At 49.1% G+C, this 13,750-nt stretch overlaps 1 protein-coding gene across 3 annotated transcripts in view; it reads left to right on the top strand.

Moving 5' to 3' along the window:
- The window catches only part of CUX1 (cut like homeobox 1), a 449,005-nt gene that overhangs the window by 350,738 nt on the left and 84,517 nt on the right, over positions 1 to 13,750 (top strand). For all 3 annotated transcript variants that reach the window (XM_023740265.1, XM_023740264.1, XM_023740266.1), the window contains exons 12-14: positions 8,483 to 8,541; positions 12,171 to 12,219; positions 13,009 to 13,105. In XM_023740265.1, coding sequence (XP_023596033.1) covers positions 8,483 to 8,541; positions 12,171 to 12,219; positions 13,009 to 13,105 — 205 coding nt within the window. The remainder of the gene's footprint in view (positions 1 to 8,482; positions 8,542 to 12,170; positions 12,220 to 13,008; positions 13,106 to 13,750) is intronic.

Genomic DNA, 13,750 nt, shown 5'->3' with positions numbered 1-13,750 from the left:
CCGCAAGCCTGTCCTCCTGGTAGCGTGCTGATCGGAGCTCGCTGACACTGGCTGCGCCCATGGCTCACCCTCGCTGGTTTCTTCGTTGCCTCTTTGGGGTGGGTGCCTGGTTCTCTTTGAGGAGACAGTTTTGCCGTCTTTGGGGAGATGGTTGAAATCTGGTCACCTTTGTCATCAGCCATGGGGACAAATCCTGAGGTTTTGATTCTCTCATCAGCTTACCAATAAGTGCCCAGGATTCCTGCCCACAATCATTTTCCACTTCTAGATTAAATCTAATTTCTCATGTGATGGCCATTTCTGACCCTAGCAATGACATTATTATTAGATAATTTGCCTTTCTCTCCTCTATTGGCAGTTAAAGGTCCTGGCTCATACATTCTGCATCTGACGACATGAGAGGGGGTCGTAGACCTTCCATTTTCTATGATGGAGCAACTTCTTCTAAATCAGTTAAGATTGTAATGTTTGCCTTCACAAAAAAACGAAACACAGTTGCACAGATTAATGTTCTTTATCCTTATCTTGGGGGAATTCTTTAATACTGTGCAGTTAATGAAATAGTTCAGCAATACTTCTTCCAAAATTATTTCTCTCTTATCTTCATCTGATCTAATAATCAAAACATGTCCTCTAGTAACAAGACTTCTCTGATTTTAATTATCTTAACCCCTTGTCACCAGGAGTAAAGATTTCCCTCATATCAAACCCATGCACAAAAGGCATTACCCTCCCCAAGTGAGCACATCTACCGCCCTCACCCCAAAGGAATAAGGTTAATTGAATGAGATACCTTCTCAGGGCTTTTTTTTCTCCTGATGTGTATAATTTCTAGTCTCAAATCTAAACTAAGCAGTTATACAATTATTAGGAAAATATTTTATGAATGGGACCTGTCAAATTGGCTACCTGATGCTTTCGCAATGAGAAAACTCTGACCAGGCAGTGGGGCTGCTGGCCGCGGTCTCCCGGAGGCTCACCGTCGCTCACCGTGAGGCTTTTTCTTCCTTCCCTCCTCCTCCCTTCCTCTCCTCCCCTGGCCCCCTTCTCATTCTTTTTCCTTCTTGGACCACATTTTTCAGCTTTGGAGGACTCTAGAACACATTGTGGGGGGCTTGGATGGGGTTGCGATTTGGGAAAGGATGCCCAGCTTCCTGCTGGTCTCAGCTTCTTGGAGTCGAGGGTGGTTTTGCCATGAACACTTGACAATGGCCTTTGAGACAAATATGTTTGATGACAGTCACTGACAAGGGGTGGGGGAGGTTCTCCCACGGGCCAATGGATCAGTGGGCAGAGTTTTTAGTCTTCAGTCTTGTGGCTTTTTCCACCATGCAATATAGAAGTTCCTTGGTGATGTACTGTGTGTCGAGTGCATTAGGGGACTAATTGGCTTGCTTTCCCTAGCACTGGAAAGCTCTCCATCTTTTTGGAGTTCCACTAATATTTCTTCCCTTCCCTTAGACAGTTGATTAGTGATTCTGTGGGGTGCATGATGGCTGAGTGTTTACCAGGCTTCCTGTCCCATGTTCTCCTTTTCCCAGCAGAGTTCCCATCCATATAGGGTGGAGCATCTTCTAACCCTGTGTAGACATTGAAACAGACTCCGAAGTGGGAGATGTTTCTGCCTGCTAATCTGACAGGTCTTCAAGCACAGTACTGCTTTTAAAGGATAACTCTGCATTAGTAATTAATGAAACAACCAGACTGCCATTACAAGGCTGCTATTTTTGATAACTCTGTTCTGTGGTCTTCTGTTGGAACACTTTCATATAAACACAGTGTAATTAGGCAGTCACCTGCATGGTACTCACTACAGCACAGAAAATAATGCTACCAATAGCTTCAATTTAAAATGGATATTTATAGGAAAGGCTGACTAAAAGAACGCCAGTCTCCCATAGGGAGAAATTCTATCTTCTCAAGATGCTTTGGAGATCAGAACTTCCCACTGGGTAGGTAGGCACATGTATTAGAACCACCTGAGGGACGTTTCCCAAAATGCTGATTTTCCCCCAACCCTCCATACCCCCTCACAAATTCTGACAGGTCACACTGAGCCACTGTGGGAACGTGATGTATCCCCCAGAGTGCTGAGACAGAACAAAAGGCTGATAACCAGACCTCTGGAATCCTTCAGTGCGTTTAGACTGTGCCTCTACAATTAGGTCAGCTCCCCCGTCCAACAGCGTGTGCCTGCTGCCTGCTGCAGCCCAGCCCATCCACTGTACTGAGCTGCCCCCACTGATAGTTTACCTGGCATCTGACAGACGTCCCAGTTTATAAAGCTCTAATGTCCATATCCCGTTTGATTCTCACCATGTGGGTTGGGAGTGGTGACAGCCACTGTCCTGTGGAGGAGGTCACTGGAGCTCGAGGAGATCAGGCCTAGGCCATCCACGTGTAGGTATAGATCAGAGGTACCACTGGTGTTCTGACATCATGGCCCACGCCATCCTTCCCTGCACCCCCCCTTCTCCCCACAGCGTGGGGTGAGGAGGTGAGACTCATACGTGGGGTGGACAGGTGAGGTCTAACATCAAACGTTCCAGGGCACAAGGGGCCCCGGGGACAAGCCTCCCATAGTGTGGTTTTGGCTGGGTCTGGAAGGCATTGCGAGCACAGATTGGAGGAAAGAAAGGAGTAAGCCTTCCACGGGGAGGAGAGAGGCGAGTTATGGTCACAGACACCGGGGAGACTCTGCCTGGCAGGAGTAGGAGGCCTTAGGGGAGCATCCTGGGAGCAGTTCCACAGGATCGGAGGGGCTTGTTGCTAGAGGGCCTTGAGTTCCATGTCAGGATTGAGGTGGCATCTGGCAAGCAACGTGAGGTCATAAAGGGGTTCCTATAAAATTGCTGCGAACAGTTGGTATCACTGAACTGCTTTAGGAGAGCTATTTATAAGAATCTTATGGTGAATCCTCTTGAAAAGACAACAGTTGCCCCGAGTCACTTGTGAATAAACCCAGATATTTCACACGCAGATGGTCCTTGGCTTAAGGGATGCCCCACTGATCATGACACACAACGTCCAGGTGGCCTAAATTTTACACTGGTGCCTCTTGGTCAGCGGTGGCACTGCTCTGTGTGGAGTTGACTCCTGTCCGCTCCATGCCCAGGTCTCACCTGGATTGCAGCTCATGGAAGTTGGAGACGGTCTGTGTCTTAGTTCTCTAAGGCTGCTATAACAGAAATACCACAAGTGGATGGCTTTAACAAACAAATTTATTTTTGCACAGTTTAGGAGGCTGGAAGTCTGAATTCAGGGTGCTCACTCTAGAAGACTTTCTCTCTCGGTGGGCTCTGGAGGAGGTCCTTGTCTCTGAGCTTCTGCTTCCTGGTTCCTTGGAGATCTCCATGTGGCTTGGCATCTGTCTTACCCCACCTCTGCTTGTCTCATCTGCTTTTTTTGTGTCTTGTAAGAGATTGACTCAAGACACACCCTACACTAATCCTGTCTCATTAACATAACAAAGAAAACTCCTTACCAAATGGGATTATAACCACAGGAAAAGAGGTTAGGATTTACAGCACATATTTTGGAGGGACACAATTCAATCCATAACAGTCTGTGACATGTTTACTGTGTACAGGCGCCTTTTCTGTCCAGAGTCAGACTTAAGCCCAGCTGCTCTATCCACTCTAATTCAGTCTGTTTGGGTGCCAGAGCCCTGCCTTTAGGGGGAAAGAACAAGCCCTCCAATGTAAACGTCACCCCCTCTTCTGGCCTTGGGGGTGGTCTCATCTTTTCTCCCTGTGTTCTCAGCATCCCTGTAAGCTATGCCCACACCCACCCGAGTGTTTTGAAAGGATTCCAGGAAGATTCAGGCACCAGGGCACCCCTGGGATTCGCCCCACGCCGACTATCAGTAGGTCATAAATTTACTGAACGGCTGCCTCTAACCCGAGAACCCATGCAGCCACGTGTTCTAACCCAAAAGAGGGTCCCCACTCAGTAGAATCAGTAGAAAGGGAAGTGGCCTTGTCTAGTCTTGGAAAACAGATGCAGTGTCAACTTGGGGGGTTTTGCCCCTACCTGGCCCCTTGACCAGGAAGTCCAGTCACACTTGCCCAGAGCTACCTGATGGCCCTCAGCCCAGTGCAGGGTCCAAGTAAGGCCAAGGGGAGGCACGCACCTACACCCCTAACCCAGTGGTGTCACTAGGGGGGTGCAGACCACACTGGGTAGCACCGTCCGAGAGGGTGACACCAAAATGACTATAAAATTTTGTACATTATTTGAGCAGAAATTTATTATTTTTTATAAAAATATCCTTGTAGTTAGATGTAACAACAAAAACATTTTTTGTAAGCCCAGCTTACATGTATCAGTCTATCTACAAGGCTAAAACTCTGTGCTGATTTACTTTTTGAACCTTCCAATGCCCTCTGGGCAGAGCTGTCATGATCACCCAGTTACAGTAAGCTTCAAATCCCATGGTTTCGTCCATACAGACTACAAACATATACTGTTTTCATTACCGGTGTCTTCATACTGGCTGATTTTGTCAAATTTTCTGACTTTGTAGCTACAATGTTGTGGTGATTAGAATTTGTGAACCTGTATCAATAACTTTTTTGAGGATTAAGTAGTAATTAAAGGGAAATGAGATGATATTCGGAAATTACAATTTATGAGTAATGTTAGTATAAAAAACATTACTAAGGATTCTTTATGGTCTGGTATAGGAGGAGGTCCATGGGAAGGGGGAGGGTGACACCATGAGTTACCACAGTGGGTGACACCAACCCTAGTGACACCACTGCCCTAACCTGGGCTGGCCGGCCCTCAGACAGCACTGTGGCAAACCTGGCTCCCCTTATCCTGAAGGGAAGGATAGAGCCATCAACAAGCTGCAGCACAGATGCCTCTCTGCTGCCTCAGTCTGTGTTTTGTGGCAAAGAGGTATTGCTGCTTGACTGTCACCGTGGCTCCAGAAGACTCGGCCTCTCCGCAGGTCTCCACATTAGTCAGACCTGCCCAGAGGCCCTTAAAGTTGGTAGCCCAAGTGCATGAAGGGCTGTACTTTATAACTTGACTAAGATTGATCTCTTTTATAAATTTAGTGCCTAATTTGCTGCATGCCAAAATACTTTGCATTTTAAATTAAATTTTCTTAGTCTTTAAGTCTTAGTTGGAATTTTAAGAACTTCATATACATAATTCTTCTAACAATTCAAGACACATTTCATGAACACCTGTGAAGTTTCTGGAACCACATTATGAGCTCTGGACACATAAAAGTGGTCATGTTTGGGTGGCACGTGGCAGCCTGCTCTCCTCATCCCACCACTGCCTTCAGAAAACACTTATTAGTGTTTACTCTTCCCATTTTTCAGATGAGAAACATGAGACCCAGAGAGGTCACACTCAGCCAGGGCACGCTGGGTCGGCTGCCAGGTCTCTGACACTTGACTTTGACTCACCTCTTTATAGAGCCAGTGTGTGTTCCTCAGACATGACTTCTCACCGAGTGCGTTTTTCTGAAAGACGACAGTAGTTCCCAGGTTTCACATTCCTGGCATCAGATGTGGGGCTGCCTTTTCTGCCTGTCAGCCTGTAATAGCCAAAGCTGTTCCCAGCATCTGTGCCACCCCTCTGTGGGTGTGCAGGGTAGCCGGGGACATTGGGAGATGATAGCAGGAATGTGGAGAACTTCATAGATGGATCCCCTGGTGACAGAGCTGTGGAGCCTCTTGAGATATAATTTAGTCCTATTAATACCACTTACCAGGGATAGAGTAATGGTAATAACTACAACAACAATAATAACTATCATTTGTGGAGGGCTTACCAGGTGTCGAGCGCTGTGGTAAGTACTTAGTATGCATTATTTCACTTAAACCTCACAACAGCATGGTAACGTGTACCGTTATCCCCATTGTATAGATGAAGAAACTGAGGCTTAGAGGAGTTAAGGGTCTCGTCCAAGGTCACGTCGCAAATAAGTAGCAGAGCCAGAACTTGGCCCAGTCTGTTGGACTCCAGAGCCCAGACTCACAGAGAGCACTTGGCATGGCCTCAGCACACCTGGGTTTCACATCCACTCCACCACTTGCCACAGGCTGGCAGGGACCAGCTTAAGCACTCTCCAGGATCTGCACCGTAGAACTCCAGTGATTTGTTCTGTCTTTGGGCAGATAGACGCTGGGCAATAATTAAATAAGATAGTGTGTGAGATGTTAGGACCAAGCAGAGAAGCTAGCACACTGCTGCCTGAGTGTGAGCTGAATCTGAAAGAGAGTCTTTCTTCAGAGATACTAGCAGACTAGAACACCTATTGCTCTTTCCAGATTCCAGGACTTTCTGGGTAACCAAAAAGGAGTTTCTGAGCAAAGAACACGAGGGTGGTCTTCCGTCAGTGTCAAAGGGCAGTGCAGCCTTACCTCACATGACTTGAGGAAACTCTTGGGGTACTTCCTCCCCTTTCCCACCCCCAGCAAATGTAGTTTTGAGATGCAGCACTTGCAGCAAGATAACTTGTACAGAGATCCACGGGAGAGCAGGGCAAAGGCAGCGCAGGTTAGGACAGTCTCCTTGAGGCAGCCCCAGCCAGCCATGTGCCCGGCTCGTCTGCCCAGAGATGGAAGAGGTCTTGGGCATTTCCTGATTAAGCTGCCCCGAGTTAGATGGCAGAAATTTCAGTGGAAGCCATTTAGTTCCCGGTGAAAACACCATCACCAACTAACCACATAGACTCTAGTTCTAAAGCCTCCTGATCAGGGTCAGATGCAGGTCTGCAAAGGAAATTATCCCCATACCCTTCAGGGGGCTGGTAACTGGGAGCTAGCATGCACTTAGGGCCTTGCAGGCACCACCCGACTCCGGGCCCTTCCGTCTGCACCTTCGTTCATTGATCCTCACACACCCCTTTGAGGTAACTGCTGTATTAGTCCCATTTTACAGATGAGCGTGATTAACATGCCCACAGACTCCCAGCTTGTAAGCTGCAGAGCTGGACTTGAGGCTCAGGCCGTTGGCCTCCTTGGTCTGAAGTCTGCCTTGGTTTCCTCTCGCGGGGCCCTTTTTCCCGTCTTTCTCCCATTCTCTGAGTATGACCAAGTTTTATGTGTCTTCCACATCCAACTCGAGTGAATTCCACAGTCTCAAATATGTTTTACATCCCAGAAACACTGGATAATCTTTTGTTGGGGAGGGCTGGCACGTTAGCACTCCCTGCTATTTGACTACAGGGAAAAAAATGAAATAATCACTTCTTTATGAGTACCTTCTGAGAATCTTTTGTAGAAAAATGAGTGCATAGTACCCCTGTTCGATTATGAGCTGAGAAAGCCATTATAATATATAAATTTGGCAAGAGGGCTTGAAAAGGAACTAGGGCAGAACAATTTTACTCAATGGGAAATACATACGCAAGACATTGCCACAAAGGCAGCAGGAGAAGATGGGCTGACTGAATTCAGTTTAGGAAGCACCTCCGTTCTTGAAACAGAGGGTAGGTTGGGATTTAGATGAGCACAGAGGCCTGGTGGGCCAGATGGGCATCTCCCCCCAGCCCTCTAGAATATACCCCACTGCTCTGAACTGTTATTTGGCATGGCTGATCAAGTAGAACCTAAAAAAGCACCTGGATATTCTGTGATTGAGAAAGTGGTGGCAGTTTAGGAAACAACAATTGTTCACCCCAGGATTGTTCACCCCCAAGCTCGGAAACTCGCGGAATCATCAGGTTCCTCCCCCGTGTCTTCACACTTTATATTGAGCTGTCGTATTGCCCCCAGGGAGATCCCTTTGGAGGAGTATCACAAGCAGACTAGTCCAAAACCACCTTCATGGAAGGAAGCACCTTTAATCGGCCACCCTACGCCAGAGGGCACTTCTAGCAAGAAAGCCCTGCAGGGTTCTGGGCAAACAATAGCCACATGACAAGACACTGGCATCATTATACCTTGGAAAGGGATGTCACTCCCTAGGACCCTGGGCCTTACTAAAGGGCTGTGTGGGCCAAAGCCCTCTGCCTTCCCATTGAAGGGCTTCTAGGGCAAGAGAGTTAGCTGAGGCCTGCTTGCAGCCCTGCTGTCCAGGGCTCCCAGGGTGAGGAGGGTGGGCAGCATCTCTGCCAGGACTCAAAATACTGACCACCCACTAACCCGGCCTCCTCTCCTAAAATCCCAGCATCTGAGGGCTCGGGTGCAGATGCTTTCTCCTGGGGCCTAGTTGATGCTGTTTCATACAAAATGGACTTCTCCTTGTTCGGTTTTGTAACACTTTTTCCTCCTACTTTCATTACATTTTATAACCTTATGTGGGTGGTGGTGGTGGTGGTGTGTGCATGTGTTTGCACATGCAACAGACCAGAAGAGTGATGGACAGAAGATGACACCCGTCCATTGTCAACTTCCATTTGTATACATTTGCTCTCCATCTCGGGGACAGGCTGCATGTTTTACAGGGAGTGCAGCTGATGAATTTCATCGACCTATTTTCGGACATTGCCATTAATAGAATCCCCCTCTCTTTTCAGCAACTGGAAGAAAAACTCAAAGGGCAGGCTGACTATGAAGAAGTGAAGAAAGAATTAAAGTAAGTGTGGAGGTACCTGCTTGACCTTTCACAAGCCGTGGCTTGTTAGTCACGTTTGCCAACAAAAACTCAGGTGGCAGTGGTGCAAGGACGGCCGGCGTTAGCCACGGTGCCCGATGCTCAGCCTCCTGGATACGTGAATTCGTCCTGGGTGCTGCCACTGAGCAGTGTCCCAGGCTGCCCAGCGTTGGACAGAGCTGTGGGCGTTTGCACTCAGGCCTAGCCCTGCATTCCTTGGGCTTTTTATAAACCTTTGTGCATTTAAAGTATGCCAGTGTGTGTGGAATTGGGAGAGACATTACCTTTATAGAAATTATAAAATATGAGCTTGCGTTTCAGCTGTAATTTTCCAAACAGGAGCAGAGGAGAGGAACATTTTCCAGTTTAAAGAATACTCATGGCCTCATGCTTCCTTGGCCTCCTGGACTCCAGACCCTTCTTCTCTCAACCTCCAGCCCCCTTATGTACAAGACCCCAGCTGAAGGCTTGTCATCCCTTACATGACCGCGCTACATTCTGAAGCCCAGATGTTTCTCATTCCCTCCGCTGAACCTGCCCTTGGCCCTCTGGAGCTGCCAGGCGCTGGTCCCTCCTGTCCCCCCAAGTCCATCACTCCCCTGGGCTTCATCAACCCCTCCCCAGCCTGGGGCCCACGGTCAGCCCCAGTACAATGCCCACCTTCTCCCTTAACCATCCACCTTGCCAGCAGTCTCACCCTTCTCACCCCTGCCTCTAATCCCAGGTGGTCACAGCTACAGAAGAAAGTCCCTGCCCCGTGCTGACCAGCCCTGCAGCTCCCTGTGCTCGCCTTGCCACTGATACTGTGCACTCCCCACCCCAGAGCCTGTTCCCTGCCCTTCACCCCTCTCTTCAGTCCCCCTGGCCTCTAGCAGACACCCTTAGCCCCTGCTTTCTGGAGGTCTTGAGGGCAAATCTCCTTCTGGTCTTTGCTTCCACCTCCCCTCTCTCCAGACCAAGCCCCTCCACCTGGGCCTTGGGTCCCTTCCTTCCTACTCCCTCCTCCTAGTCTATCAGTTACTGTCACTCTTGCTGATCTTCTCAATGTCTCCCGTGAAGATAAGCCTACACCCACTCACCATGCCATTCTTTGTAGTCCTAATTCCATCCCCTCTGGTCTGCTAATAAAGCTCACCGGAGGCTCTGTGACCTCTTCGCTCCCACATCAGTAACATCTCTCAGTCATGATCTTTTCCAGTTTCCCTGGTCACTACTGCTTTCGTGTGGCTCTCCTTGGTCCCTGTGTCCAAGCTCTCTCTCCAAGCAGTCAAACCCCTCCAGGGTGCAGACAGCCTCTGCCAGTACCTCCTCTGCTTCTAGCGTCTACAAGTTGAGTAGCCTTCCCCGTGCCCATTTCCAACTTAGTGATACGTATTTTTTACCTGGAGTCCCTGGATGGTGCAAACAGTTAATGCATCTGCTGCTAACTTGGACTTGGAGGTTCAAGTCCACCCAGAGGCACCTTGGAATAAAGGCCTCGTGATCTGCTTCCAAGAAATCATCCACTGAAAACCCCATGGAGCACAGTTCTACTCTGACACACGTGGGATCGCCATGAGTCGCAATCGACTCGATGGCAACTGGTTTTTATTTTTTACCTGATTGACCTTCTGTACTTGCCTCCCCGTCCCAGTTTTCCCTTCTTCCCCTCAAAGAAAAGTGTCCCTTCTTCACCCACACCCACTGCCCTCTCACTCTGGGATGCTTACGCTTACCTGAACCCTGGGGGTCTGCTGCCACACCTCCTCCTCCGTGTTCACCCCTGTCCCCAGTAACCACAGCTTTCGTCTGTTCCCTCCCCCCCATCTGCCTACCCTGCTGCCCTCTGGTCCTCACCCTCCTTGGAGCTGCCCGCCAGCCCCCGTTCATCTGCCACACCTGTGGCCCTCTTGCATCCCGTACACTGTTGCTGCTACCACCATGGACTCTTCAAGCTCTACTTGTGTGGCTCTTCTGCTAAGATATGTTCTGGCTCCCACATCCTAGTGATTCAAATGGGTCTATGGCACAGTGCTGCGACCCTCCCGTCTTCACCCGTCTCCACGTCCTCCACTCTGCTGCCCCAAATTGGCCTTGCGCATTCTCCATCTCACCTCCCAAGGCCCCCCACCCACCACAGTGGACTCTAAACAGCCTGCTCCTCCAAGGCCCATTGCAGAAACTTAACTGCTTGTGAAACCGAGCCCCCATCTCCACCAGATGAGAGCTTGCCTGCCCAAGGGTCCCCACCAAGTTTTCACATGCTATTTCGGTCTTTGGTATCTATGGTAGATTATATATTTCATGAGGTGAGGATCATTCCATCTTCTGTTCTCTACAGCACCAGGCAGCTAACAGGTCATTGGTAAATGTTTGTTGAATAAATGAGGAGACATTTGCATTTTAAAATAGATGTGTAAACTCAGTGTTTTATGACATGATTGGAAAGAAAATATCAAAAAAGGACAAGGATGTAGTAGCAAACAATGTAGAGACCACTGAGAAAAGGCCACTTGTCAGGCTGCTTGTCCATCTCACTGTCTGTCCTGATGTGACCTAGAGCTCTGTCAGCAGCACCCTGTAAAATGCAAGTCTCAGTTTACCCCATGGTAACTCCTATTTTGTTCCTTTGCATGATGAGGGTCACTGCAAAGACACAGCCACAGGTAAACTGGAGTGAGCAGATCCTGAGTTTCAACAGGTCAGCAACCAGGACAGAAACAGGTCTACCCATGTTCCAGGCATCTTTGCCTGTGCTGCCAGTTTCACGCTTCGTGGTCTCTTGAGAATACATCCTAAACTGCAGCTGCCAGAGGGGAGGGCAGTGCAGCCTGCTCCGTGCCTGGCGCGTTCCTGTGCACCTGCAGGCCGGACATCTGACCGTGCAGCCCCTCATTCCACCGCCTTCCCCTCCTCGGTGTTCAAAAGGAGCAGTTGAAGCTCCTTAGGACAATGCCAGTTCATTTACCCTTTTCTCCATGACAGCCTCACAGATAGAAAGGAACGTCCACAGCCAAAGGAACGCTGCAAATGGGCATTGTGGTGACGTGAACGCACTCAGCTTTTGGACTTGAGGGAACAGTTCAAAGAGACTGAAATGACCATTTCATGATAGGGAAACCAGTGGTGGTAGAGCTCTTCTTTTGCCACATGTTTGCCGAGGCTGTAGAGGAGGGTGGCTTGCAACACTTTGGGACATTTAATAGCGGGATGTTTCGCCTGGTCCCAGGTGCCACGGTATCAAGTACGCATGTGATGCCGAGGCCAGAGGAGGCATGCATTCCCTCTCTTGCTTCCTTGGAACAACTTCTTCACTCCCTTTGAGCTATACAACTGCATTCTAACTGCAACAATATTATGTTTGTACCAAACTTTAAAATTTTACTCTGAACAGACTTGGTATGATTCCATATGGAATGATTTACATTCTGGGCAAGAAACTTTTGCTAGCCAACTGCTAGTTGAATAGTTATTCTAGAGACATTATCGTATTATATTACTGCCAGGGAGGTTGTTAAAGTTGTCAGGGACTTGGTTCCTGGAGAGCAGGAAATTGTAACATTAGCGCTTATTAGTGTGGCTGTTATTGAAGGTATAAGGAGAAAATAACCACTCTGTCTTGCTCTCCACAGTATTCTGAAATCCATGGAGTTTGCACCGTCTGAGGGAGCCGGGACACAGGTACACGGTCACACTTTGCTCTTAGCGTTGGCATAGCCCCACGGCTGGTCACTGTCCCCCCACCCCCACCCCCCACCCCAGGTGTGCTTCACAACGTGTGCCAGCAGCTCCACAATCTCAGTATTTCTGTGAGAGCTGTCTTTTTGGAGGAGAACGGCACCCAGCTGCTGAGTAAATCTTCAAGAACATTAAACCAAGTTGAAGCAAATTGCTCTGAATTAAGCAGAGGCAAAAAGAGACAGAAAAAAAGTTCATGTCTTCTGAACTGGTAACTCAGTTCAAATGAAGTTGTGATGTAACTTGGGCGGGTACTAAGCATATGAATAAAAAGCAACTTCAGACTGTGTTAAAGATCAGCCTAAAAGGGGTTGGCGTAGGAACTTGAATTACCTGCTGCCTCACCTGGCGAGGGGGCAGGATGACAGTGGTGTAGGGTCATATAGTGGCCAATGGAAATTTAAAGCATCAGACGGACTCCTGGTGCCCAGAAGGCAGCTGCTGTCTTTAACTGCTTGAATTTGGAGACAGAATGGAGAATAATTGTCTAGAAGTTATGTGAGTTCTAGAAAAAGGGGGAAAAAATAACTGAAATTAATTCCGTTTAAAAGGAACTTTAATTTGTTCCACGTGTGCATTAAAAATCTTTAGGGGAAATGAGATTTCTCTAACATATGTTAGAGCCCCATGGAGAGAGTGGGTGGGAAAGCTGTGAGACAGGCAGGGGTGCTGGGCCTGGGGCCTTGGGGGCAGGTGGCCGGCCCAGAGTGAGCCCTGCTCTGCCCCGTCTAGGATGCGTCCAAGCCCCTGGAAGTGCTGCTGCTGGAGAAGAACCGCTCACTGCAGTCCGAGAACGCCACGCTGCGCATCTCCAACAGTGACCTGAGCGGTAGGTTGACGGGGTCGCTAGTGTGGTGCTGGGTTCACTTTGCAGGGTCGAGGAAGAGGCAGGTGAGCTGTGCGCTGGGCTGATGCATGGCGGGAGCCTCGCCGGCAGTGCGAATCCTGACTAACGAGCATTGGTTCCCTCCTTTCCTCCTCACTGCTCCTCTGCCCTGCCCTCCCCGCCCTGCTTAGTCGGGCAACGCGACGAGATTATGAGCCTCAGCGCGTCCGAGGGGTCAGGTAGAGGAAGTGTTGCAGGCAACCCGAGAGGGACACTCGAGGATGTTGGCTTTCTGGTCTCTTCTCTAGTTGTGCTGTGAGTCGGCGGGAGCAGAGGTGAATGCAGCCTCTCTCCTGGTGTTTCTGGGGGCTAATTCTGTGGTCTCCCCCACCCTTCCAGGCTCAGGGGAGCTTTTCTTCCTTGGTCAGGTTGCCGTGGGGACGCATCCCCCATCCTTAGCCTTTCTTTGCTCATCCCAAAATGGTGGCGTCACTGACTGTGCTTCTGGTTTTGGCAGCTGGTAAACCGTTCAAAGGTGTCTCGGGCTTTGATGATAATTCATTCTTAAAATGTGCGTGCCTTCGATCGAGTGGACTCGTTACAATGCATTCGCCTCAGAGCAAGTGGTGCGAGAGAATCCAGGGGTCC

The sequence above is a fragment of the Trichechus manatus genome, unplaced genomic scaffold (assembly GCF_000243295.1).
Source record: "Trichechus manatus latirostris isolate Lorelei unplaced genomic scaffold, TriManLat1.0 scaffold00151, whole genome shotgun sequence".
Taxonomy (NCBI): domain Eukaryota; kingdom Metazoa; phylum Chordata; class Mammalia; order Sirenia; family Trichechidae; genus Trichechus; species Trichechus manatus.
The sequence above is the reverse complement of the archived record's forward strand: the minus strand, read 5'-3'. Positions and strand labels throughout refer to the sequence as shown.